This window comes from Strongyloides ratti, assembly GCF_001040885.1.
Source record: "Strongyloides ratti genome assembly S_ratti_ED321, chromosome : 2".
NCBI classification, from domain to species: domain Eukaryota; kingdom Metazoa; phylum Nematoda; class Chromadorea; order Rhabditida; family Strongyloididae; genus Strongyloides; species Strongyloides ratti.
The window spans coordinates 5,102,582-5,125,628 of record NC_037308.1 but is presented as its reverse complement, the minus strand read 5'-3'; the positions used below and the strand labels follow the sequence as shown (position 1 = coordinate 5,125,628).

Below are 23,047 nucleotides of genomic sequence, written 5' to 3'. Positions count from 1 at the left end.
AGAAAAAAAAACTATATAAGGTTTTATAGGATTAATATTTTAATAATTATTTAAATCTTTTAATAAATAATATTATTTACATTAAATATATATAAAAAAAAAAGTTATACATATCGTATATAATTATAACTCTTTAGTATTTATTAAAATCTTTCTAAAATTACAGTAAATAGTATAGTGTGAATGTAATATTTAGTAAACATTTTATTTGAAAATTGTTCTACATTTCTTTAATAACTCAAAAAACGGAGGATAAAAAGAAAAAGATCAATACAGTTCGTGAATAAAATATTAAAACAGTAGCAATATAGATATAAATGAAGTCATCGGCAATAAATTGTATACATCATACCAAATAGTTCTTTATTATTTCTATACATTTATTCTAGTCAATACAAGTAATTGTAGTTTAAAAATATTTATAATTTTTACAATATATTATTTTTTACAACAACATACTTATTTATTTTACAATTTATTTTTATTATACTAGTTTTTTTTTTTAAATAATAAAACTTATTGTTCTATCAACAAAAATGAATGAAATCAAAAGTATAGGAGAATTAGAAAAAGAAGTATATTTAAATTCTTATGAAATTTTTAATCATAAAAGAGTTCTGGGTGATGAAATTGATAGATTTAGGCAAAATTTTATTGATAATGAAAGACCTGTAGAATTTGGGGCTTTAATTAAATTGAATCATAAAGTATGTTTATTCAATTATCATTCTTAATATAATTTTTTTTTATAGATTCTTGAGGCTTTAGACACTGACATTCAATCTCTTTTCGACAAATCAAATATAAAATCAATTACTGGTAATATTGAGAAATTAACTGAAAGATTATCACATTTATGTAAAAAACAATTTTCAGCAGAGGAATTAAGTTTATTTGATCCAAAGACACTTAAACCAAGTAGTATAGCAATAATAGCCGATGAAAAATTGTTAGATTTAATAGAAAGTGAAAAAGCTGTTAAAGCAAATGAGGAAAGTCTTTTTTCAACAACTATTGTTGAAGAAGTAAATGAAGAGGAAAATAAAGAATTTTAATTTAAAATAAAGATTTTTTTTGTAATAAAATTTTTAAATGTTTTTATACATAAATATATTTTAAATAGATTATTAAAGGGAATGTATTTTAATTCTCCTGTTAATCATACTCTATATATAAATATATTTTTTTTTGTAGTAATGACATTGACTTCAAAAATTAAACTGTCATTTTTTTATGATATTATTTCACCACATTGTCTACCTATTTTTACTGTAAGTTGATAAACTTTAACAGTAGTAATTTAATCAAAAAATAAATTTAGGAACTTTCAAAAGACATCACATTTAAAAATGTAAAATTGGATTTGAAACCAGTAATTGTATCAAATATAGAGTCAGAATATGGTTTATCTACTGATTTTGTAATGTCAAAAAAACATAATGACGTCAAATTGATTAATGCTCTTTACAAATTTAATATGGTAATTCCTGATAATTGGATAGAAATTTTGTTAGAAAATAAAACAGAATATGTACAAAAATTTCTAGCTAACTTAACTAGTCATAATGAGACAAATCAAAAAGATCTTATTAATATTAATTTAAAATTACTTAATTTATTTTGGGTAGAAAAAAAGTTAGACATTGATAAAACTACTTTAGAAGATCTTGTTAAAAGTTTTACTTTTTTTAATACTGAATTTGATTATGCAAGTAGTGAACAATTAAATGAAAATGTTAATATAGCAAGTAATGAAGATGTAAGTGAAACACCATTTTTTATTTTGACAGCTCCAAAAAACCGTCGTTATACATATAGAGGCTATGAATCTATACCATTAATTAAAAATGAAATAATTTTACAAAAGGATAAATTAAATACTGTTATTTGTAATTTATAAAGATAAAAAAAAATAATATTTTTTATAAATTTTATGATAAATCTATGAAAAATTATCATGACACCTATAGAGTTCAACAAAATTAATTCATCTATTTCTTAAATTTTTCTTTAAGTCCATTATACTTTATTCTCATTGAATCAACACCACGTCCAAATTTACGGTAACCAACAGCAACATAACCCATTGTCACAACAATAATATAATAAAGATTTTTAAGTGCACTTGCAGACAAGTAAGCAGCATCTTTCATGATTGTAAAAAGAAGAACCTTAAATAATAATTACTATTAGTAAAGAATAAACTTAAAACATACTATAAATTTAACAAAAGGAGATGATTTAATAATTCCAAATGATTGAGTTGGAACTGATTTAACAGATTCCATCCATGATTCTTTTTCCCACATACCAAGACCTCTTTTATCGGCAATTTTCTCTGATAATAGTAACTTATTGATAAGTCTAGAATAAGTTGGGATATGTTCAAGAGAATTAATATGTTCCTTATTATTTGGACTAGGAATTTTAGCATAACCTTTTCGTACTAGATCTTGATTCATATTTACAAAACCTAATAAATTTTTTTTAATTGTCATTTCAACATCAACAGAGTCACTATTATCATGAGTATTTTTGATTACTGTAAAATTAACTTTCTTATCTTTAATTTTTAATTCATTTGTAAGGTAATTTAAACCTTCTTCACTAAATTCAATACCGGCTAACTTTAAATTTAATGGTTGTACTTTTTTGATAGGTGTAATAAATGGAATTGTACGAAGAGGTTGATGTTCAACTTTAAAAGTTCCAAAAGGAGTTACTTCCTTTACGATTCCTTTTAGTGGTATTTCTCTTTGTATAAAATGTTGTGGAATTTCAGTAACATGTTTAAAACGACGATAATTAGGTGATGTTTTTAAATATATAGCAACTCCTACAATTCCAGTAACTATAATTCCACCCTAAAAAATGACTAATTTTTTTAAAAAATTACTTACTCTGATAATTAAAGGAGAGTACAATTGGAAGAATGAGGCATCCTCAGCAACAAATGGTTTGTTTATTGCTAATGTTTTACCTGATTCACCAGTTTCCATTAAATATGCTAATACAATACATAAAGTATTGAATTTTACTCGACAGTGTCTTGAAAAGAATAAATTTGTCTTTATTGGAGAAATACTACCCTTGTTTAATATCAAAGATTTCCATCCCATAATTTGATCAAACTTCTTATCCAATATTATTGATCTCAAAGTTTTTAAATATTTTAATAGTATATTTTTTTGTCTTGTGATTACAGTCTTTTCTTTAATATTAAATATCATCCTTTTTTTAGCTGTAGTTTTTTTTCACGTATTCTTAATTGCTTTAAAATATTTCTTATTAAATTATAGGAACTATCTATCAAAATGGCTACCAGAAAGTTAAATATGTTTGAAAAAATAGCCAATATGACTGGTGTACTTTATCGTTACCAAAAAAATCAATTTCCAAGAAGATGTGAACTTTTAAAAAAAATAGCTAAGAAAGAACTTGCTCCACCAAATAGTGCTGATATTCCAGCTATTCGACGTGACTGGAAAAATCTTTTAAATGCCATTGAGACAAAACAATATAGAAATCTTTCTGTTAAAGTATGTACTTATATTTTAAAAATACATTAATCTTATTATCAAATTTTTTAGGAATTTCTCGTTTACTCTGCCGTTGGATTAGAGATCGTATTTTGGTTCTTCGTTGGTGAGATGATTGGACGCAGAAATATTTTTGGTTACATTGTTCCTGGAAGCTATGTATCAAAGGACACTAAGAAGGAAGCCAAAAATGTTGTTGTTGAAGATAAAACTAACTTCTAGATCATAGTTTCTCCTAATATTTGTAATTCTAAACATAGGATAAAAAATATAGTGACACTTTAATTTGTATCGTTTCTTGAATATTAAAAAATTTTGTAACTCTATTGATTATTTATCTATACAAAAACTTTTTTTTCGTTAAATTTATATATTAAAGTGATTTTTATTATGTACATAATATAGTAAATTAATATAAAAATGATTCGCAGTCAGCAGGATTCGAACCTGCGCGGGCAAAGCCCAAGTGATTTCTAATCACTCTCCTTAACCGCTCGGACATGACTGCATGGGGAGGCCGAAAGGTAATCTTTTTTGGTTCCAATTAGTAGTAAAAGTAGTTAAAGATCAAAATATTTCTAACATTTATTATTTTTAAATTTAAAATTATTTATTTTTATACGAATAATGCTTTGTATATGTAATATAGTAACTAAAATCTTTTGAGAATAACTTCATTGCCAATAAAAATGGATGATTTTTTTTAACCAAGTGCTACTTATAAAAGTTTCACAAGCATTTGTTATAATCATTTATGTTAAAATGGAAACAATGTTAACAATGAACAAAAAGGTAGCTTATTTGAAAAGTTATATATTTGAATATACATCATAAAATAACACTATAATCTTTTTTTCTATAAAAAGCAGTTTGAGTAACTATTTATTTTGGACTTTAGCAAGATATGTATTCTTTAATAATAAACAACAAAGTCATCCTTTATTTGATTTTTCATAGTTTTTAAATGAAAGAAAAGAAACAGTATATCTAAAAAGTCATCGATCTGATTATATATAATTGATATTATTTTGTAGATTTCTTATTTAAATCAAATTTTGACAATATTTTATGCTTGCGATATGACAGACTCTGTGACACAAAGTGCATATTCAAATTTTTGTTGTACTTATTTTGATACTGCCAAATTAAACATAACTTGGAATGTAATATAATATATTATTTATTAAACATTTTTTTTTAAATTTAGATTGCCGCTTTTACAAAAATTAGAAAATTTCACCTAGATAATTTGAATTTAAAAAGTTTGCCATTTGAAGATAATTATTTTTCTAATTCATTTTGGGAAATTCATCTTAGTGATAATAATTATTATGGAAATCTACGATTAAGTCTTAGACTGAATTCAAAAAATCTCGAAATTATTGTTACAAAAACAAAGTTATCAATATCAACCATTATGAATAATACTACAATTAAACATTTTGACAACATTTGTTCTTTTTCCAATGTAGCAAATAATATATGTGAATTTACTGAAAGATTTGGTTTAAAGGGGCATAAAAGTACTCTTGATAACGATTATTTAACAATTTTTTTAAAAATGGAACATATTTTGAATGAAAATGAAAATTATTTCAAACCTAGTAACATAACTTCTGTTACAATGACCAAAGATATGTCAAATTTTCTTAATAATTCAGAAATCCAACGTAAATTCAAAAAATTTTCGGATTGTACAATTATTTGCGGTGACAAAAAACTTAATGTCAATAAATTTCTACTTATTTTACATAGTCCTGTGTTTGAAGCCATGTTTTTTAACAAAAATACATCAGAATCTAAAGAAAATTGTATTACAATTTCTGACTCATCAATTGAAGAAGTAGAAAATATGGTTAATTTTCTTTATAATTTTGAACTACCAGAAAATCTTAGTGTAGAAGATGTTACAAAATTATTAAAATTGGCTGAAAAATATGACATTAAAGAACTTAAATTTAAGTGTGAAGAAATACTTATGGATGAAATATCAAATGATAATGTTTGTGATTTTCTTGAACTTGCTGATACTTATCATTCTAAAATCTTGAAGGAAAGATGTATTAAAAAAGTATGTTGCAGTAGAATATTAATTATATTTAACGTTAATTTTTTTAGATAAAACAATCGTTTCTTATCGTATCAAATGATGAAAAATTTTTACATTTAAGGAAAAATAGTCCAAAATTGATTAATGAAGTTTATGAATTTATCTTTTTGAAAAATAAATCTCATAAAATTGAGTGAATTTATTATTTGTATGTGTAAAGATGCATTAAGATGCATCTAAGATCCATTAAATATATTTTATATATGTTTTGTTTATCAAAACATAAAGAAAATATTATAAAACAAAATTTTATTTTATAAGAAAACTTATTTTCTTAAAAGTTACATTTTAGAGTGATTCCTGTTTGAATCATTTATTTCTATAAAATAAAGTCTTATATTAATTTTTGTTTTATATATGTAAAAAATCATTTTTAAATTTATCTACATTAAATAAAATAATATTTTTTGATAAATCTATTTTTATCTTTGTTAAGAAAAAATTTATAAACTTTTGTCATTCTACATATAAAAATATTTAATTACCTGAAGGATACATATAATTTTTAAGAAATCATGTATACATCAATTACAGAAAAAACTTTTCGTCATTCTGATAGAAGTTTAAAGCGAAATTTTTTGTATATTTGTTTATGAAATTTTTGTTACATATAAATTAATTTTATATTAAAAAATATTTAATTATAAAATAATAAATAAATTAAAACAAGGTAATCAGTCTTCAATATGGAAAATTTATTATTTTATGAAATTCTTTAAAATATTTTATTAAACGGAATTTTATTGAATTAATAAAAATGCATATATTTAATTCAATGAAAAAATTTATCATTATGTTGTTTTATAACAATAATAAAAAATATTTTAAATTAGTATAAAGAATTTTAAAAAATTAATAAAATAAAAAAGAGATATTTATATGAAGTAAAATGAAATTAATAGCATTTTAAAAATTGTATCACTTTTAGAATTACTGATGTACTGAATTTAATAAAATTAAAAAAAAATAAATTAACTAAAAAGTTTAGAAGAAATATTTTCTTATATTCAAATTTTCAAAAAAAATTTTTAGTACGTCAATGATTTTAAAATTAAGTTTTTTAATAAATAAATATTTTTCTGAATAAACATATTTGTTTTATCATAATAAATTGTTTTAAATAATCATTTAAATGTTAAAAATAATTTTAAAATATCATGTATAAAAATAAGTGTATTTTTTAAAATAAAATGTAATAAATGCAACATAAAAAAATAAATTTTTTGTGACTAAATATTTTGTTTTCTTTTTAATCTAATGTAAAAAGATTTAACAAAATAATTATACTTACTTTTAAAATTAATGATAAATTATTAACAGTTTTTGTTTTAGTTAACTAAATTTATATTAATATATCAGTATAATATATAAATATTAATTTTTACTCTAATTTTAAAAAATAGAGAAAAAACTAAAGTGTAAATTAAATAATATATATTGTATTTTTAATCATTACTTAAAGCAACTTTGATCTTATTAAAAAATTGATTGTGATAACTTTGTATTGTTTTTTTTATTATATTATAATATATAATAAATAGAAAAATATTAATAAACTAATTTTTTTATTGTTATTATTAAAAAATATATAAAAATTGTTGAAAATATTTTTTAAAAATACTTTTATTTTTAAATCATTTATCATTTTTTCTATTATTTTTACAAACTTTAATTCTCTCCTATTTTTGCTAAAATGTTGAAAAATTAGAAAAAATAATTATTGGTAAAGATAAAACTATTTTTTATAATTTTTATAGGAAAGACAAATACAAAACTGATCTATAGAAAAATACGTTCGATACACACATTTGTATAATTATTTAAATCTTTTAAGAATAACTTCATTGCCAATAAAAATTGTTGATTTTTTTTATATCAAAAACTAACTAAATAAGTTTCACAAACATTTGCTATATTCATTTATATTAAAATAAAAACAAAGTTAACAATTAACTAAGTGGTAGTTTGTTTAAAAAGTTATAAATTTTTAGATAGTGCATGAAGTAACAATAAAATCTTTTTTTTTTCTATAAAAAATATTTTAATCAACTACTATTTTTTGAACTTTGACAAAATTTGTATTCTTTACTGAATGAACAACAAAGTTATTTTTTATTTGATTCCTTGTATTGTTGAAATGAAAGAAAAAAAAAACAAAATATTTTGAAATATCTAAGCAGACTTTGATATGATTATATATAAATGATGTAACTTTGTAAATTTCTTGTTTAAATCAAATTTTGACAATATTTTAAAATTGCAATATGACAGATTCTGTTCCACAAACTTCATGTTCAAATCATTATTATATTTCTTCTGGTATTGCCAAATTTAACATAACATGGAATGTAAGATATTTAATTATTTATTAAACTTTTTTTTTAATTTAGATTCCCAATTTTACAAAAATTAGAAAAGTTTACCTAAAGAATTTGAATTTAAAAAGTTTGCCATTCGAAGATAAAAATTTGTCTGGTTTATTTTGGGAAATTCATCTTAGTGATGGTAATTATCATGAAGAACTAAAACTAAGCTTAAGATTGAATTCAAAAAATGCTGAAAGTAATGTTACAGCAGGAATATTATCAATATCAACTACTATGAATAATTCCACTGTTAAACAGTTTGAAAACATTTGTGTTCTTTCAAATAATGAATTTATTACAGCCCTTAATTTAGCTGGACATAAAAGTACACTTGATAATGATTCTTTAACTATACTTTTAGAAATTAAATATGCTTTGAATGAAAATAAGCATAATTTTATTTCTAGTAGCATGACTTCTGATACATTGGACGGAGGTATGTCAAATTTTTTTCATAATTTAGAAATCCAACGAAAATTCAAAAATATTTTAGATTGTACAATTATTTGTGGTGACAAAAAACTTATGGTCATTAAATTTCGACTTACTTTATTTAGTCCTGTGTTTAAAGCCATGTTTTCTAACAAAAATACATCAGAATCAAAAACAAATTGTATTGTAATTTCTGATTCATCAATTGAAGAAGTAGGATATATGGTTTATTTTTGTTATAATTTAAAACTACCACAAAATCTTAGTGTAGAAGATTTTACAAAATTATTAAAATTAGCTGATAAATATGAAATTAAATTACTTAAATTTAAGTGTGAAGAAATACTTATGGATGAAATATCAAATGATAATGTTTGTGATTTTCTTGAACTTGCTGATACTTATCATTCTAAAATCTTGAAGGAAAAATGTATTAAAAAAGTATGTTGCAGTAGAATATTAATTATATTTAACGTTAATTTTTTTAGATAAAACAATCGTTTCTTATCGTATCAAATGATGAAAAATTTTTACATTTAAGGAAAAATAGTCCAAAATTGATTAATGAAGTTTATGAATTTATCTTTTTGAAAAATAAATCTCATAAAATTGAGTGAATTTATTATTTGTATGTGTAAAGATGCATTAAGATGCATCTAAGATCCATTAAATATATTTTATATATGTTTTGTTTATCAAAACATAAAGAAAATATTATAAAACAAAATTTTATTTTATAAGAAAACTTATTTTCTTAAAAATTACATTTTAGAGTGATTCCTGTTTGAATCATTTATTTCTATAAAATAAAGTCTTATATTAATTTTTGTTTTATATATGTAAAAAATCATTTTTAAATTTATCTACATTAAATAAAATAATATTTTTTGATAAATCTATTTTTATCTTTGTTAAGAAAAAATTTATAAACTTTTGTCATTCTACATATAAAAATATTTAATTACCTGAAGGATACATATAATTTTTATGAAATCATGTATACATCAATTACAGAAAAAACTTTTCGTCATTCTGATAGAAGTTTAAAGCGAAATTTTTTGTATATTTGTTTATGAAATTTTTGTTACATATAAATTAATTTTATATTAAAAAATATTTAATTATAAAATAATAAATAAATTAAAACAAGGTAATCAGTCTTCAATATGGAAAATTTATTATTTTATGAAATTCTTTAAAATATTTTATTAAACGGAATTTTATTGAATTAATAAAAATGCATATATTTAATTCAATGAAAAAATTTATCATTATGTTGTTTTATAACAATAATAAAAAATATTTTAAATTAGTATAAAGAATTTTAAAAAATTAATAAAATAAAAAAGAGATATTTATATGAAGTAAAATGAAATTAATAGCATTTTAAAAATTGTATCACTTTTAGAATTACTGATGTACTGAATTTAATAAAATTAAAAAAAAATAAATTAACTAAAAAGTTTAGAAGAAATATTTTCTTATATTCAAATTTTCAAAAAAAATTTTTAGTACGTCAATGATTTTAAAATTAAGTTTTTTAATAAATAAATATTTTTCTGAATAAACATATTTGTTTTATCATAATAAATTGTTTTAAATAATCATTTAAATGTTAAAAATAATTTTAAAATATCATGTATAAAAATAAGTGTATTTTTTAAAATAAAATGTAATAAATGCAACATAAAAAAATAAATTTTTTGTGACTAAATATTTTGTTTTCTTTTTAATCTAATATAAAAAGATTTAACAAAATAATTATACTTACTTTTAAAATTAATAATAAATTATTAACAGTTTTTGTTTTAGTTAACTAAATTTATATTAATATATCAGTATAATATATAAATATTAATTTTTACTCTAATTTTAAAAAATAGAGAAAAAACTAAAGTGTAAATTAAATAATACATATTGTATTTTTAATCATTACTTAAAGCAACTTTGATCTTATTAAAAAATTGATTGTGATAACTTTGTATTGTTTTTTTTATTATATTATAATATATAATAAATAGAAAAATATTAATAAACTAATTTTTTTATTGTTATTATTAAAAAATATATAAAAATTGTTGAAAATATTTTTTAAAAATACTTTTATTTTTAAATCATTTATCATTTTTTCTATTATTTTTACAAACTTTAATTCTATCCTATTTTTGCTAAGACGTAAAAAAATTAAAAGAAATAATTATTGGTAAAGATAAAATTATTTTTTATAATTTAAATAGGAAAGACGAATACAAAACTGATCTATAGAAACATACCTTCAATGCACATGTTTGTATAATTACTAAAATCTTTTAAGAATAACTTCATTGTCAATAAAAATGTTTGATTTTTCTTATATCAAAAACTAATTATAAAAGTTTCACAAACATTTGTTATATTCATTTATGTTAAAATAAAAACAAAGTTAACAATAAATTAAGTGGTAGTTTATTTGAAAAGTTGTATATTTTAATTATATTGCATGAAAAAAACAAAAATCTTTTTTTTTCTATAAAAAAACAATTTAAGTAACAATTATACTTTGAACTTTAACGAGACTTGTATTCTTTACTGAATGAACAACAAAGTTATTTTTTTACATGATTTCTCATAGTTTTTAAATGAAACAAAAGAAAAGAAATAAAATATCTATAAAAACTTTGATATAATTATATATAAATGATATTATTTTGTAGATTTCTTGTTTAAATCAAATTTTGACAATATTTTAAAATTGCAATATGACAGATTCTGTTCCACAAACTTCATGTTCAAATCATTGTTATACTTCTTTTGGTACTGCTAAATTAAACATAAGTTGGAATGTAAGATATTTTATTGTTTATTAAAGTTTTTTTTTTCAAATTTAGATTGCCGATTTTTTTAAAATTAAAAATATTTACCCAGGGAATTTTTATTTAAAAAGTTTACCATTTGAAGATAATTATTTTTCTAATTCATTTTGGGAAATTTATCTTAGTAATGGTAATTATAATGATTATAATGAGAATGTTAAACTAAGTCTTAGATTGAATTCAAAAAATCTTGAAAATAATGTTACACAAGCAATGTTATCAATATCAACCATTATGAATAATTCTACAATTAAACATTTTGACAACACTTGTTCTTTTTCGAATAATTCAAATAATGTACGTGAATTTACTACAAGCCTTAATTTAAATAAACATAAAAGTACACTTGGTAACGATACTTTAACAATATTTTTAGAAATTGAATATATTTTGAATGAAAATAAACATTATTTCAAACCTAGTAGCATAACTTCTGTTACAATAAACAAGGATATGTCAAATTTTCTTAATAATTCAGAAATCCAACGTAAATTCAAAAAATTTTCGGATTGTACAATTATTTGTGGTGACAAAAAGCTTAATGTCAATAAATTTTTACTTATTTTACATAGTTCTGTGTTTGAAGCCATGTTTTCTAACAAAAATACATCAGAATCTAAAGAAAATTGTATTATAATTTCTGATTCATCAATTGAAGAAGTAGAAAATATGGTTTATTTTCTTTATAATTTTGAAATACCAGAAAATCCTAGTGTAGAAAATGTTATAAATTTATTAAGATTGGCTGAAAAATATGATATTAAAGAACTTAAATTTAAGTGTGAAGAAATACTTATGGATAAACTATCAAATGATAATGTTTGTGATTTTCTTCAATTTTCTGATACTTATAATTCTAAAATCTTAAAGGAAATATGTATTAAAAAAGTATGTTGCAGTAGTATATTAATTATATTTAACGTTAATTTTTTAGATACAACAATGTTTCAGTATCATATCGACAACTGAGAAATTCTTACAATTAAAGGAAACTAATCCAAAACTAGTTAATGATGTTTATGAATTTGTCATTTTTAAAAATGAAATTCTAAAAGAAGAATGAATTTATAATTCAAAGTAATTTTTGATGTTATTACATTATTTATATGTAAAAAATCATTTTTTTTAATTTATCTACATTAAATAAAATAATATTTTATGATAAATCTATTTTTATCTTTGTTAAGAAAAAATTTAAAAACTTTTGCCATTCTACATATAAAAATATTCTCATTACCAGAATGATACAAATATATTTTAAGAAATTATGGTTACATCAATTTCAGAAAAAAACTTTTTGTCATTCTGATAGAAGTTAATAGCAAAATTATTTATATATTTTTTTTTATGAAATTTTTGTTACATATAAAAAAATGTTTTATTATTTTGTAACAAATAAAAAAAAAAGATAATCATTTATCATTATTGAAAATTTTTTATTTTAAGAAATTTTTAAAAATATTTTATATAAATGAATTTTTTTGATCTAATAAAAATACTTATATTTAATTATATGAAAAAATTTACCATTATGTTGTTATATAACACTAATAAAAAATATTTTAGATTAGTATAAAGATTTTCAAAAAAATTAATATTATAAAAAAGAAGTTCTTATATAAAATAAAATAAAATAAATAGCATTTTAATAATTTTTTAAACAAAAGAATAAGATATTAATGATGCTAAAAGAGATTTTTACTAAATCATGTAAAAATGATATGTTTTTTTTTAGAACATCTAATTGTTTTGAAAAAATTTTTTTTGTAATTATTTTCTTTAGTGTTAAAATAATATAAAGATAAATTTTTTCATAGAAGTAAAAAAAATTATTTTTTATAAAACATTTATCTTTTCGTTAATAAAGATTTTAATGTTTTAAGAAAAAATTAGTTGTTTTGTCAAGCATTTGTTGTAATGATAGAAAAATTTTTCTTTGAACAATGTTTTTGTCAACTTTTTGAATTTTTGAAAATAATAAAGGTACAGCTTTGAAAATTCTTTTTTTAAACTAAATTTTTATGAGAAATCAAATGAAATTAGTTTTATTTTTATAGAATAATTATTTGTTAGTGAATTGAAAAGTCTTAAACAATAAATATTATAAAAAAATTTCTGCAATTTACTTTAATTGAATTTTTATAAAAGATCTATCTTCAAAACATTTTTATATCACCAACCATTTCTATGATATAAAAATTTTGAAAATGATTTATTCACAAAAAATTACCAAATAATATATTTCAAAAACATTTCAAAGTTAAAATAAGTTTTTAATCTAAATTTCATTAAAAAGTTGGATTAGTCTAATTCATCAAGTCTTATGTTTTTACGTTTTCATTTACTTGAGTTAGAAGTACATTGTTGATAACTTTTTAAAACTACATATCTTTTCATATATCAAATTATGAAAATCACTTATAGATGAAACTAGGCTTTATGAATTTATTATAAAAAAAAAACTAATTTAAAATTTTCTGTTTATTTTGAAAACTTTTAATTGCATCTTAAAAATAGAATTTTATTTAAAAATACTCTCCGTTTTTTCCCTTAACTTTTGATTACCTATGACTTCTGAATTTTAAATTTTAAGATTTTATTTATTAGATTCAAAATTCATTATTTTTCAAGAGCTATTGGATAAATTTAGTTTTTTTTAATTCCATGCAAAGTTGTTTTTGTAAAAAATATTTTCATAAATACAATTTTCTTTTTTAAATTTATTAGATAATGTTAATTAATTGACGACTAAAAATGATGTACTTTTTTAATGTTATTAATTTAAATATATAATTTAATATACTTGATTTTGACCTTTATTTGTACATAAGTTTTAAAGAATTTCTTTTTAAGACAATTAAATCTTATCACTAATTCATGATTAATTATTAAATCATTGATTTTTAAAGTTTTATACTTAATCAATTATTATAGAAACTTTTTTTATAAAAATGGCAAGACTATTTCCTGCAGATATATCAGAAATTATAAGAGCATCAAATCGTGATGAAGAACATATAAATTCAATAACTGAAATTATCATTAAAAATCTTAAATTATATTTAAATCCAAGAAAAATTCTACAATATTCATATTATGCACCAGTATTAGCAAAAATTATTTATTATTCATCAACATCATTATTAAAGAAACAAACATTAGGTGAAGAATATATGAATTTAATACAAGTTGTTTCAAGATCAAAAAGACAACTACCTTCTGTTTTTATTCATATTATATTTATTATTTTTGAAGGATGTTCTAAATTATTTGAAAAATATTTTTCTATTCTAACACTTCCTTACTATATTAAATGTAAAAATTATATTTTATTAGATGAGATAGTTAATGATAATGAGATGATTGAATATCTTTCAGAATGGAAAGATATTATAAAAAACTATTTATTTCCTATTATTGAAAAGTTACATTTATCATATTTTTATCTCATTGATAATAATTTTTATTCATTATCTAAAAGATTAACAAATATTAAATATTTTTCATTAAGTTCAAATACCTCAATACAAATACAAAAATTATTATTTTATATAGGTATATTAAATTTTATTATATCATTTTATTTAATATTTGATGGTGTATATAAAATATATATAAAATATCAAGAAAAAAGAAATTATTTACCTATTAAACATACATTTTCTAATACTAATCAAAACAAAAAATTACTTGAAAAATATTTAGAAAAGTCTAAATTTACATGTCCTTTATGTTTACAAATTTCATTTCCTGCTTCAACACCATGTGGACATGTTTATTGTTTCACCTGCCTAACTACAGGTGTTTTAAAAGAAAATTCTAAATATACAAATAAAGACAGACCATTGAAATGTCCACAATGTAGACATCAATTTGCCTATAGTCGTATTATTCCACTATTAAATTATTAATATTTTATTATCTATTATACAAAGATCATTTAAAAAAATAATTTATATTATTTTTTAATTTTTTTAAATTTTAATAAATTATCAAATTAAATTAAAATTTTTAATAAAATATTTATTTTTATAAAAATGTATAATATATTTTTATCATTGTTAAAAATGAAATTCAAAATTTTTTTTTAATTTTATTTATAGTTGTCAGCTTTATTGGAAATATTAAGGGAGAAAATAAAATATGTAGATATCATGGTGATTGCCCTAAATGTGAAGAATCTTATGCTTTAAGATATTGTTATCAAAATGAATGCCATTGTGTTGAAAGAGTTCCTGTTTATAGTGATAATTAATTTTAATCAAAACAAAAATAAATTATAACTGATAAAATTATATAAATATATATAAAAATATTTTTTAATAATATAAAAATTTTTGTTTAATATAATTTAATCCATGAATATGTTGTGGATAGACAACTTTAATTGATATTGGATTAATGTTATCTATATAATAAGTATTATTTACAACAACAACAATATTTATATCTTCATTACACTGATTTATATTATTAGATGTTACATAAATATTTATATCTGTTCCATTAATTAATTTTGTTTCATTAATATAACTTTTCTGGAAAATTAAAATATTATTTGGGGAAATTTTATCTGTTTTAATAAAAACATATAATCTAGGAATCTTTCCTGAAACTATATCAATTCTATTCTCATATGGTACAATATAATTTTCATAGTTAATATTTTTTCCAAGAACAGAACATTGACTTTGTGGTTCACCTTCATCATATGTTGTAATTGTTTTAATTCTTTGTGAATAATTATAAAATGGATCAACATCATGCATAATAAGAACAGTTGGATCATCATATTTTGTTAAAAAATTATGAGGAATTTTAACATTTGCTGTTACATAAACATTACCAATATTTGTTCTATCAAATTCAATAATAATATTAATATTTGAATTATTTTTTATTGGTTTGAATGCTAAATCATTTTTATAATAAACATCAATATTCTCTTTTTTTGCTGTTTTACCATTTAATTTAATATACAGTTTTTTAATATTACTTTTATGTGTTATTTTAATTTGTTCATTATATGATAAAATTTCAATATCATATATAAATTCATTATCATTATTAATATAATTATGATTATTACCAATAATATATTCAACTGATGCACCATGTAGAAGTTTATCTTTTGATGAGTAAAATGGTACTATTGATATTGGTTGACCAAAATTTTCATCCAAATATTTATAAGGAACAATTACATAAATATAAAATTTATATGTTTGATGATCAAAATTTTTTACCATATATAAAAGAATATTAATATCACTTGTAATCATTTGACGATACTTTTCAACTTCTAAAAATGATGTAATATTTTTTGACTTAATTTGATTTTTTTTTATTAATGATGAATGATAAAAAATCTTAAAATAAGTTTTTTCTACATCTTGTAGTAATATTTCATCATAGTTAAATTTTAACTCATCAGAAGGTTTTTGTTTCCCTGTTATATAACTTAAAGATGTTTCATTGATTTTATTTTTCATTCTTGGAGGAATATTTATCTTACAATTATATTTAAAAGTACCATCACTATGAATTGCATCATCATTTAAGTACATTTCAGTAAAAAAATTTTTTATATCATTTGACTTTGAAGTTTTGTATTCAAAGAAAAATATAGTTTTTTTATGATATTTATTTAAAATTACATCATTTTTGTATTGTTTTGGTAGGATAATAATATTATCAAAATTCATTGAAACACCATTTGTATTTCCACATTCAATTTCTATTTTTTCAGGAGGTGATAAAAATTCATTCAAACGATTGTTACTTCTTTTTTTTATCACTGGGTAATCATCTGCTGAAACTAATTTATCTTTGAAATCTAACACAACTTTTGCCTCTATATTTGGAATGATAAAATCATAGCCAATTGGAAAAACAGCAAATACTTTAAGTAAATTTACTGGTTCAAAAGTCAAAGCTAAATATGGTATAACTACATCAACTTCTAATTTGTATTCTTCAATATTTTGTTTATAATAAGAAATATTATATGCAATTTTTGTACGATCTTGTTGTACATAATCATATGGATCATCAGCGTAAATAATATTATCATCTAACAATAGATCAGTATAAGTAAAAAATAATTGTGGAAATTTTGTAGTTTTAAAAGTTATCATGTTAGTTTTCATTTCGGAATCAAATTTTATAACTTTAGGTTTTAAAAAATAAGGTTTTTTTGGTTGAAAACCAGGCATAACTCCTGAAGGAAGTTCTTTTCTCTTATAAATTGGTGTTTTAACAATAACATTTGACTCATCATCATTAGAAATATATGTTATTTTAATATCATATAAATTATAACTTTTATTTGTATGTAAAGGTGGATAAAAATATGGTTGAATAATTGTTTCAAAAATTTTTCCTTGTTTTGTCAATAATATTATTGTTAGATTTTTGTCAGAAAAATTATCTTCACTAAGTTTATTTAATGAATTAATCATAATTATAGTTGTGTCATTTTCTAAAAAATTACTTTTTCCAAAATTAATATCTATATAGGAGAAATTAGCTTTTTGAGTAAGATTTGATTGTTGTGTTATAATTTCAAGATTTCTTTTATTTTTCTTAAAATCAATTTTATATTTTACATAAACTAATCGACTTAAAAATGCATATTTTTGGGAACATGAATGAATTTGAAATATTTCAAAACTTGTAAGTCCTGTTTTATGAGCATATTCATATGGAATATGTATTTCAATGATTGTTATAATTTTATTTTTTTTTATCTTTTCAAGAGAAATATAAAAAGTAATTTTACTTAAATTTATACCATCATCTTCTGTTTCATTGTAACTTTTATACTTGTATATTATATTATCTTGTGATACCATTGTATTTGGTTGTTGAATATAAAGAATTGGTTTGTCATCAGTTTCTCTTTCTTCTAATCTTGTATGAAATGGAACATATATTATATCATATCTAAAATTTTTGATTTCCTCTTCATCATATATAAAAGATTCATTTATTGCATTTTTACATCCATGTTCAATATTGGATGATAATTTATTATCTTCATTTACTAAATCTGTTTCATTTTCAATATGTTTTGCCTTACTTAAAATACCACCTTTATTTTTCATTACTTCATGATTAGTATTAATTGTATCAGTGACATTTGGAGTAGCAATATTTATTTTAATATTAATAATAACAAATATTATATAAATTTTAAAAATATTTAACAAAGACTTAAATAAAATCATTGTTATATTAAAAAATAATCAAAAAATATGTTATTTATAATAACTATTTTATCATAAAAATAATTAAGACCATTAAAATAAATTTAAAATTAATATTTTTAATTTACAACTATTATAAATATTCAATTTTGTTACCCTCAAAAAGACTATTAGCTCTTGCTACCATATCATCATAATTTAAATATGCTCCACACATAATTCTTTTACCTTCAAATTCTTTTCTTGCATGAAGGATACGTTTATTATCCATAAACATTACAGTACCTGGATTTAAAGATATCTCTAAAGTATTATCTTCATCATTTAATATTTCATTAAACTTTGTATATGATTGATAAAAAATCATTAAGTTATTGTAATCTTCTTCACTTCTACCAATAGTTATATCCATTCTATCATAAGGATTAAATCTTATTTGCTTTATCTCATCATTTGATGTTTCAATGATATTTGAATAATTAACACTATGATAACCTGTTGATGTATTATCACTAGGTAATTCTTTATAGTGATGATAAAATTTATTGTTACTTAAAAATTTGTAATAAGTAGGATATTTTTTGTTAAGATTTTGTGCGCAATAAAAACCATCAGTTAAAATATTTTCACCACCACTTTTTGATTTTTGAAGACAATGAAGTACTTGAATACCTGGGGTTTGTTGAAAATATGTACCATCTGTATGTAAACCTATTGATGTTGAGGTGTAAGCTGTATCAGCGTGAACTTCATCTTTATTTGTACTTGAATTAGAAAATACCCAAAATGAACCAAATAATGTATTTTGGATACAGGCAATTTTTTCACAAAGTTCTTTTGTATATTTAGAGTCATGATATGGTACATCATTAATAAAAACTAAACCATATTTAAAAAATTCTTTATAAAATTCTCTAACATCTAAATTATTATATGATAATGGTTTTGAATTTGAAATAAATAATTTTTTATTCCACAAAATTTTTTCTGGTATTTGATTATTTTTATAAGTATTTGATTTTAAGATTGATTTAATATCATATTCACTTTTATGACCATCTTTCCATTTAATAAATATTTTTTGATTTTCTTTGTCAAATTTTATGTCAGAATTATTATTAATTTCTGATTGTTTCCATAGATCGTTTAATATAACATTTTTTTGAAATGTTTTCCATGTATAAGATTTTTCACTTTTACAATGATCACGTAACCAAATTAAAGGTATTTTTATTATTTCTCCATCTATAAAAATTTTTTTATTAATTAATATTATATATATTTTTTTTAATAAATATTAACATACCTTGATTTTCTAATTGAATTCCTTTTTTATTATCACATATATTTATATTATTAAATTTTTTTAATAAAATATTTGTTGTTGAAAAAAATTTTTTAAAAGTTAAATTTTTTTTTATAACAAACATTTTTATAATAATACTTTATATATTAATAAATGATAATTAAGTATTTGAATAAAATCAATAATTTTTAATAATGTCATTTATATATCATTAGAAAAAAAGATAAAACTATAGTCTTTGAACTTTTTCATTACCATTATTTATAAAAAAATGAACTTTTAATCATTTGAATAGATATGTAAGTTGATATTATTCACTTTATTATTATCATTCAAAGTGCGATATTAATCATAACAATTCTATCTAATCATTTGAAATAAAGTACTCTGAAGAAATAAATTTATAAACAACTATTCTTTAAAATATATAACATTCTTAAGTTATTTATGAAGTATGAATCTCAATTACAAACTTGTTCTCTTTACTTAAATTTACATTCTAAGTGAAAAATTTTTGTAAAAATATTATCAACGAAAGTGAAATTTCTATCATTATTGTAAGCAATTTTTTCTATAGATAAATGTCATTATAGAGAAAGTCACTATTTTAATTACGTTGTATTTATCTTTAAAGTGGAATAAATATAAGAATACTCTTTTTTAAAATATTGTGAGTATAAAATGTTTACTTCTGTTAAAATATAATTCATTTTAGTAAAATTTTACTATACTAAAAATTATTAAAAATTATGGCTTCTTGGGGTAAGTAATTATATAATTAATATTTTATAGTATATAAAAATTATTGTTTTTTGTAGATCAATGTCTTCGTGAAATGTTTCGCCAACATGATAAGGATATGAGTGGTTATATTGGTAAAGAAGATATCCTTGTTATGCTTCTAAATGCAGATAAAGTATGTTAAAAAATTTAAAATAACATTGCTATTTGTTTTTTTTTTGTAAATAAATTTATTTAACTTTCTTTTTTTTTAGGTAAAAGAAAATGACCCAATTTTTAAAACAAATTTACGATTCCTCATTAACATAATTAAGGAAGCTGACAAAGATGGTGATCAAAAAATTTCATTTGAAGGTACAGTCTACAATTATATTTTTTTGTTAATTTATTATGGTAATTTAAATTTTTTTATTATTATAGAATTCAAAGAGTACATTAACAAGGCCAACGAACAATCAACATAATGAAATTTTACATTTTTGTTTGTGTGATTGAAATTAATTAATTTTTAAATAAACTTTTTCCTTCACAAACAAAATAAAATATATATCCTTCAAAAATAAAATATCTAATCTTTTAATCTTTTTAAAAATGTAAAAACTTTTGCTAATCTTTTTACAAACACCAAATCGGATAAACACACCACTTGTGTAAAGTAATTTGTTACCTTATCTTTTGCAAATCATTTATTTAAATGATATTTTTATTTTATTATGTATATGTCTCTATTCAAAAACTTAATCATGTTTAATGAAAAGAAAAATTTTCGAAAAAGTAAAATTTAAATTGATTGATGGATGAATAAATTAAATTTACATATATAAATATATATATAAATCCTTTTATTATCTATTTTTAAAATCTATATTTTTATTAGTAAAGATTGTGTGAAGTATTTTTAATGAAAAAGTTTTATTTACTAAATCATTTTACAATACAATAAATCAAAAAAAGTTTGTAGGTAAAATCTAAAAATAACTATCTGAATGAATATACATTTATTTATATATAAAATATAATATGTTATGTTAGATTATTGCTATATATTTTTAATTATTATAAAATTGATATATTTTTGTTATGCATCAATGGAAAAAAATAGATTTAATTAATTTCAAATGTATTATGAAAAAAAAAAGCAAAAGATATTAAAAATACTAGAATTCATAAAAAAAAAGATAATAATAATAAAAAAAAGGTGTTTTTATATCTAAGAATATTTATTTTCAAAAATTTACAGAAATCTCTCAGATGAAAGACAAGGATAATATTAAAATTAAAATATCATAATGATAAAAATGACATAATTTAATAACCTGGTGGTGTTCTTGGTGCTAAAAATAATAAATTATTAGTAATGATATTAATTATAATATAACTTACTTGGACATTCTGAACAACTTCCCATGTCACCGGGTAATCCTGGTGGACCAATTGGACCAGGTGTTCCAGGTTTACCGTATGGGCCTGGGTTTCCAGTTTCTCCTTTTTCTCCTGCATCTCCTTTTGGACCTGGAGCTCCTTTGTCTCCTTGTACTCCTGGTAATCCTGGAATACCTGGTTCACCTGGACGTCCTGGTGGTCCTGGTGGTGCAACTCCTGGAATATGTTTACCTGGAGCTCCTTTATCTCCTGGTCTTCCTTGTTGTCCTTGGATTCCTTGTGGTCCTTGTAATCCTTGTGGTCCTCTTGGTCCTGGATTTCCTGGTTCACCATTAGCTCCCATCTCACCTGGATAACCTTTAGCTCCTTTATCTCCTGGTGCTCCAGGTGGTCCTGGTGGTCCTGGTGGACATTCACGAATACAACCAGTTGGAGCACTTTGTGTTGCTGGAGCATCACTTCCTGGAGATCCATCTTTGCCTGCTACACCATCATTTCCATCAGTACCAGGAGTACCTGGTTCACCTGGTGGTCCTGGTGGTCCATATTCACATGGACAACAATCAGAAGAGGATGGACTTGTAGATGAGGCTTCGACAGCAGCACTTGGGGCATTATTTCCATTACCAGCAGCATATGAATCATCTCTGTATGGTTGTTGACGACGAATTTCTTTACTAAATGCATTTTGTGCAGCCATGGCAGCTTCACGTGAATCATGTGTTTGAATAAAGTGTCCAAATAACCATTTTCCATTTCTGTTAGCTGTAGCTTCTCTTCTCATTCTATCAGCTCTATCATGTTGTCCTTTACCTAATTGTACTGTAACAACTTCACTCCACAAATCTTTATTTCTACTCTAAAAAAAAAGGATTTTAATTATAAAAAAAATGTAAAACATAAAGAATAACATACTCTGCAGAATTCAATATCTGACACAACAGTACTTTGAATTCTTTGAATATATTGATATGCAACAGGTAAAACAACAACTGAAGCTAACATTGTGACAGTGGAAAGGGCAACTGTAATAAAAGCAAGTCTTCTAAAATGTGCAAGATCACTTTCGTTAAATTTAACCATCTTTGCTTCCTCAGAATTTGATTTCAT

The 23,047-nt window shown here is 20.8% G+C and overlaps 12 protein-coding genes across 12 annotated transcripts; 8 read left to right on the top strand and 4 right to left on the bottom strand.

Annotated features, from left to right (window-relative positions):
* Positions 1-536: 536 nt before the first annotated feature.
* SRAE_2000161500 (Hypothetical protein) lies at positions 537-1,055 on the top strand (the record flags this gene model as incomplete). The annotated part of the gene is made up of 3 exons (XM_024652588.1): positions 537-707; positions 753-819; positions 877-1,055. 3 exons carry the CDS (start codon positions 537-539, stop codon positions 1,053-1,055), a joined length of 417 nt encoding a protein of 138 aa, XP_024506149.1.
* A 141-nt stretch (positions 1,056-1,196) lies between these two features.
* Positions 1,197-1,900, top strand: SRAE_2000161400 (Thioredoxin-like fold domain-containing protein; the record flags this gene model as incomplete). Its single annotated transcript, XM_024652587.1, has 2 exons — positions 1,197-1,271; positions 1,322-1,900. 2 exons carry the CDS (start codon positions 1,197-1,199, stop codon positions 1,898-1,900), a joined length of 654 nt encoding a protein of 217 aa, XP_024506148.1.
* A 91-nt stretch (positions 1,901-1,991) lies between these two features.
* Positions 1,992-3,119, bottom strand: SRAE_2000161300 (Protein C3orf33; the record flags this gene model as incomplete). The annotated part of the gene is made up of 3 exons (XM_024652586.1): positions 1,992-2,171; positions 2,217-2,864; positions 2,901-3,119. 3 exons carry the CDS (start codon positions 3,117-3,119, stop codon positions 1,992-1,994), a joined length of 1,047 nt encoding a protein of 348 aa, XP_024506147.1.
* Positions 3,120-3,314: 195 nt separating this feature from the next.
* On the top strand, positions 3,315-3,761 carry SRAE_2000161200 (ATP synthase, H+ transporting, mitochondrial F0 complex, subunit g; the record flags this gene model as incomplete). Its single annotated transcript, XM_024652583.1, has 2 exons — positions 3,315-3,539; positions 3,591-3,761. 2 exons carry the CDS (start codon positions 3,315-3,317, stop codon positions 3,759-3,761), a joined length of 396 nt encoding a protein of 131 aa, XP_024506146.1.
* Positions 3,762-4,301: 540 nt separating this feature from the next.
* On the top strand, positions 4,302-5,786 carry SRAE_2000161100 (Speckle-type POZ protein; the record flags this gene model as incomplete). The annotated part of the gene is made up of 4 exons (XM_024652582.1): positions 4,302-4,331; positions 4,574-4,702; positions 4,747-5,610; positions 5,658-5,786. The coding sequence occupies 4 exons, from the start codon at positions 4,302-4,304 to the stop codon at positions 5,784-5,786; spliced, it is 1,152 nt and encodes a 383-aa protein (XP_024506145.1).
* A 2,127-nt stretch (positions 5,787-7,913) lies between these two features.
* Positions 7,914-9,064, top strand: SRAE_2000161000 (Speckle-type POZ protein; the record flags this gene model as incomplete). Its single annotated transcript, XM_024652581.1, has 4 exons — positions 7,914-7,997; positions 8,040-8,451; positions 8,509-8,888; positions 8,936-9,064. The coding sequence occupies 4 exons, from the start codon at positions 7,914-7,916 to the stop codon at positions 9,062-9,064; spliced, it is 1,005 nt and encodes a 334-aa protein (XP_024506144.1).
* A 2,121-nt stretch (positions 9,065-11,185) lies between these two features.
* SRAE_2000160900 (Speckle-type POZ protein) lies at positions 11,186-12,362 on the top strand (the record flags this gene model as incomplete). The annotated part of the gene is made up of 3 exons (XM_024652580.1): positions 11,186-11,269; positions 11,315-12,187; positions 12,234-12,362. The coding sequence occupies 3 exons, from the start codon at positions 11,186-11,188 to the stop codon at positions 12,360-12,362; spliced, it is 1,086 nt and encodes a 361-aa protein (XP_024506143.1).
* Positions 12,363-14,250: 1,888 nt separating this feature from the next.
* SRAE_2000160800 (Peroxisome biogenesis factor 10) lies at positions 14,251-15,554 on the top strand (the record flags this gene model as incomplete). Its single annotated transcript, XM_024652579.1, has 2 exons — positions 14,251-15,181; positions 15,403-15,554. 2 exons carry the CDS (start codon positions 14,251-14,253, stop codon positions 15,552-15,554), a joined length of 1,083 nt encoding a protein of 360 aa, XP_024506142.1.
* Positions 15,555-15,618: 64 nt separating this feature from the next.
* SRAE_2000160700 (Hypothetical protein) lies at positions 15,619-18,405 on the bottom strand (the record flags this gene model as incomplete). The annotated part of the gene is made up of 1 exon (XM_024652578.1): positions 15,619-18,405. One exon carries the CDS (start codon positions 18,403-18,405, stop codon positions 15,619-15,621), a length of 2,787 nt encoding a protein of 928 aa, XP_024506141.1.
* Positions 18,406-18,640: 235 nt separating this feature from the next.
* Positions 18,641-19,937, bottom strand: SRAE_2000160600 (Trimethyllysine dioxygenase, mitochondrial; the record flags this gene model as incomplete). Its single annotated transcript, XM_024652577.1, has 2 exons — positions 18,641-19,752; positions 19,814-19,937. The coding sequence occupies 2 exons, from the start codon at positions 19,935-19,937 to the stop codon at positions 18,641-18,643; spliced, it is 1,236 nt and encodes a 411-aa protein (XP_024506140.1).
* Positions 19,938-20,562: 625 nt separating this feature from the next.
* Positions 20,563-21,018, top strand: SRAE_2000160500 (EF-hand domain and EF-hand domain pair-containing protein; the record flags this gene model as incomplete). Its single annotated transcript, XM_024652576.1, has 4 exons — positions 20,563-20,575; positions 20,632-20,729; positions 20,809-20,908; positions 20,975-21,018. The coding sequence occupies 4 exons, from the start codon at positions 20,563-20,565 to the stop codon at positions 21,016-21,018; spliced, it is 255 nt and encodes an 84-aa protein (XP_024506139.1).
* Positions 21,019-21,862: 844 nt separating this feature from the next.
* Positions 21,863-23,047, bottom strand: SRAE_2000160400 (Nematode cuticle collagen, N-terminal domain and Collagen triple helix repeat-containing protein; the record flags this gene model as incomplete). The annotated part of the gene is made up of 3 exons (XM_024652575.1): positions 21,863-21,888; positions 21,938-22,796; positions 22,853-23,047. The coding sequence occupies 3 exons, from the start codon at positions 23,045-23,047 to the stop codon at positions 21,863-21,865; spliced, it is 1,080 nt and encodes a 359-aa protein (XP_024506138.1).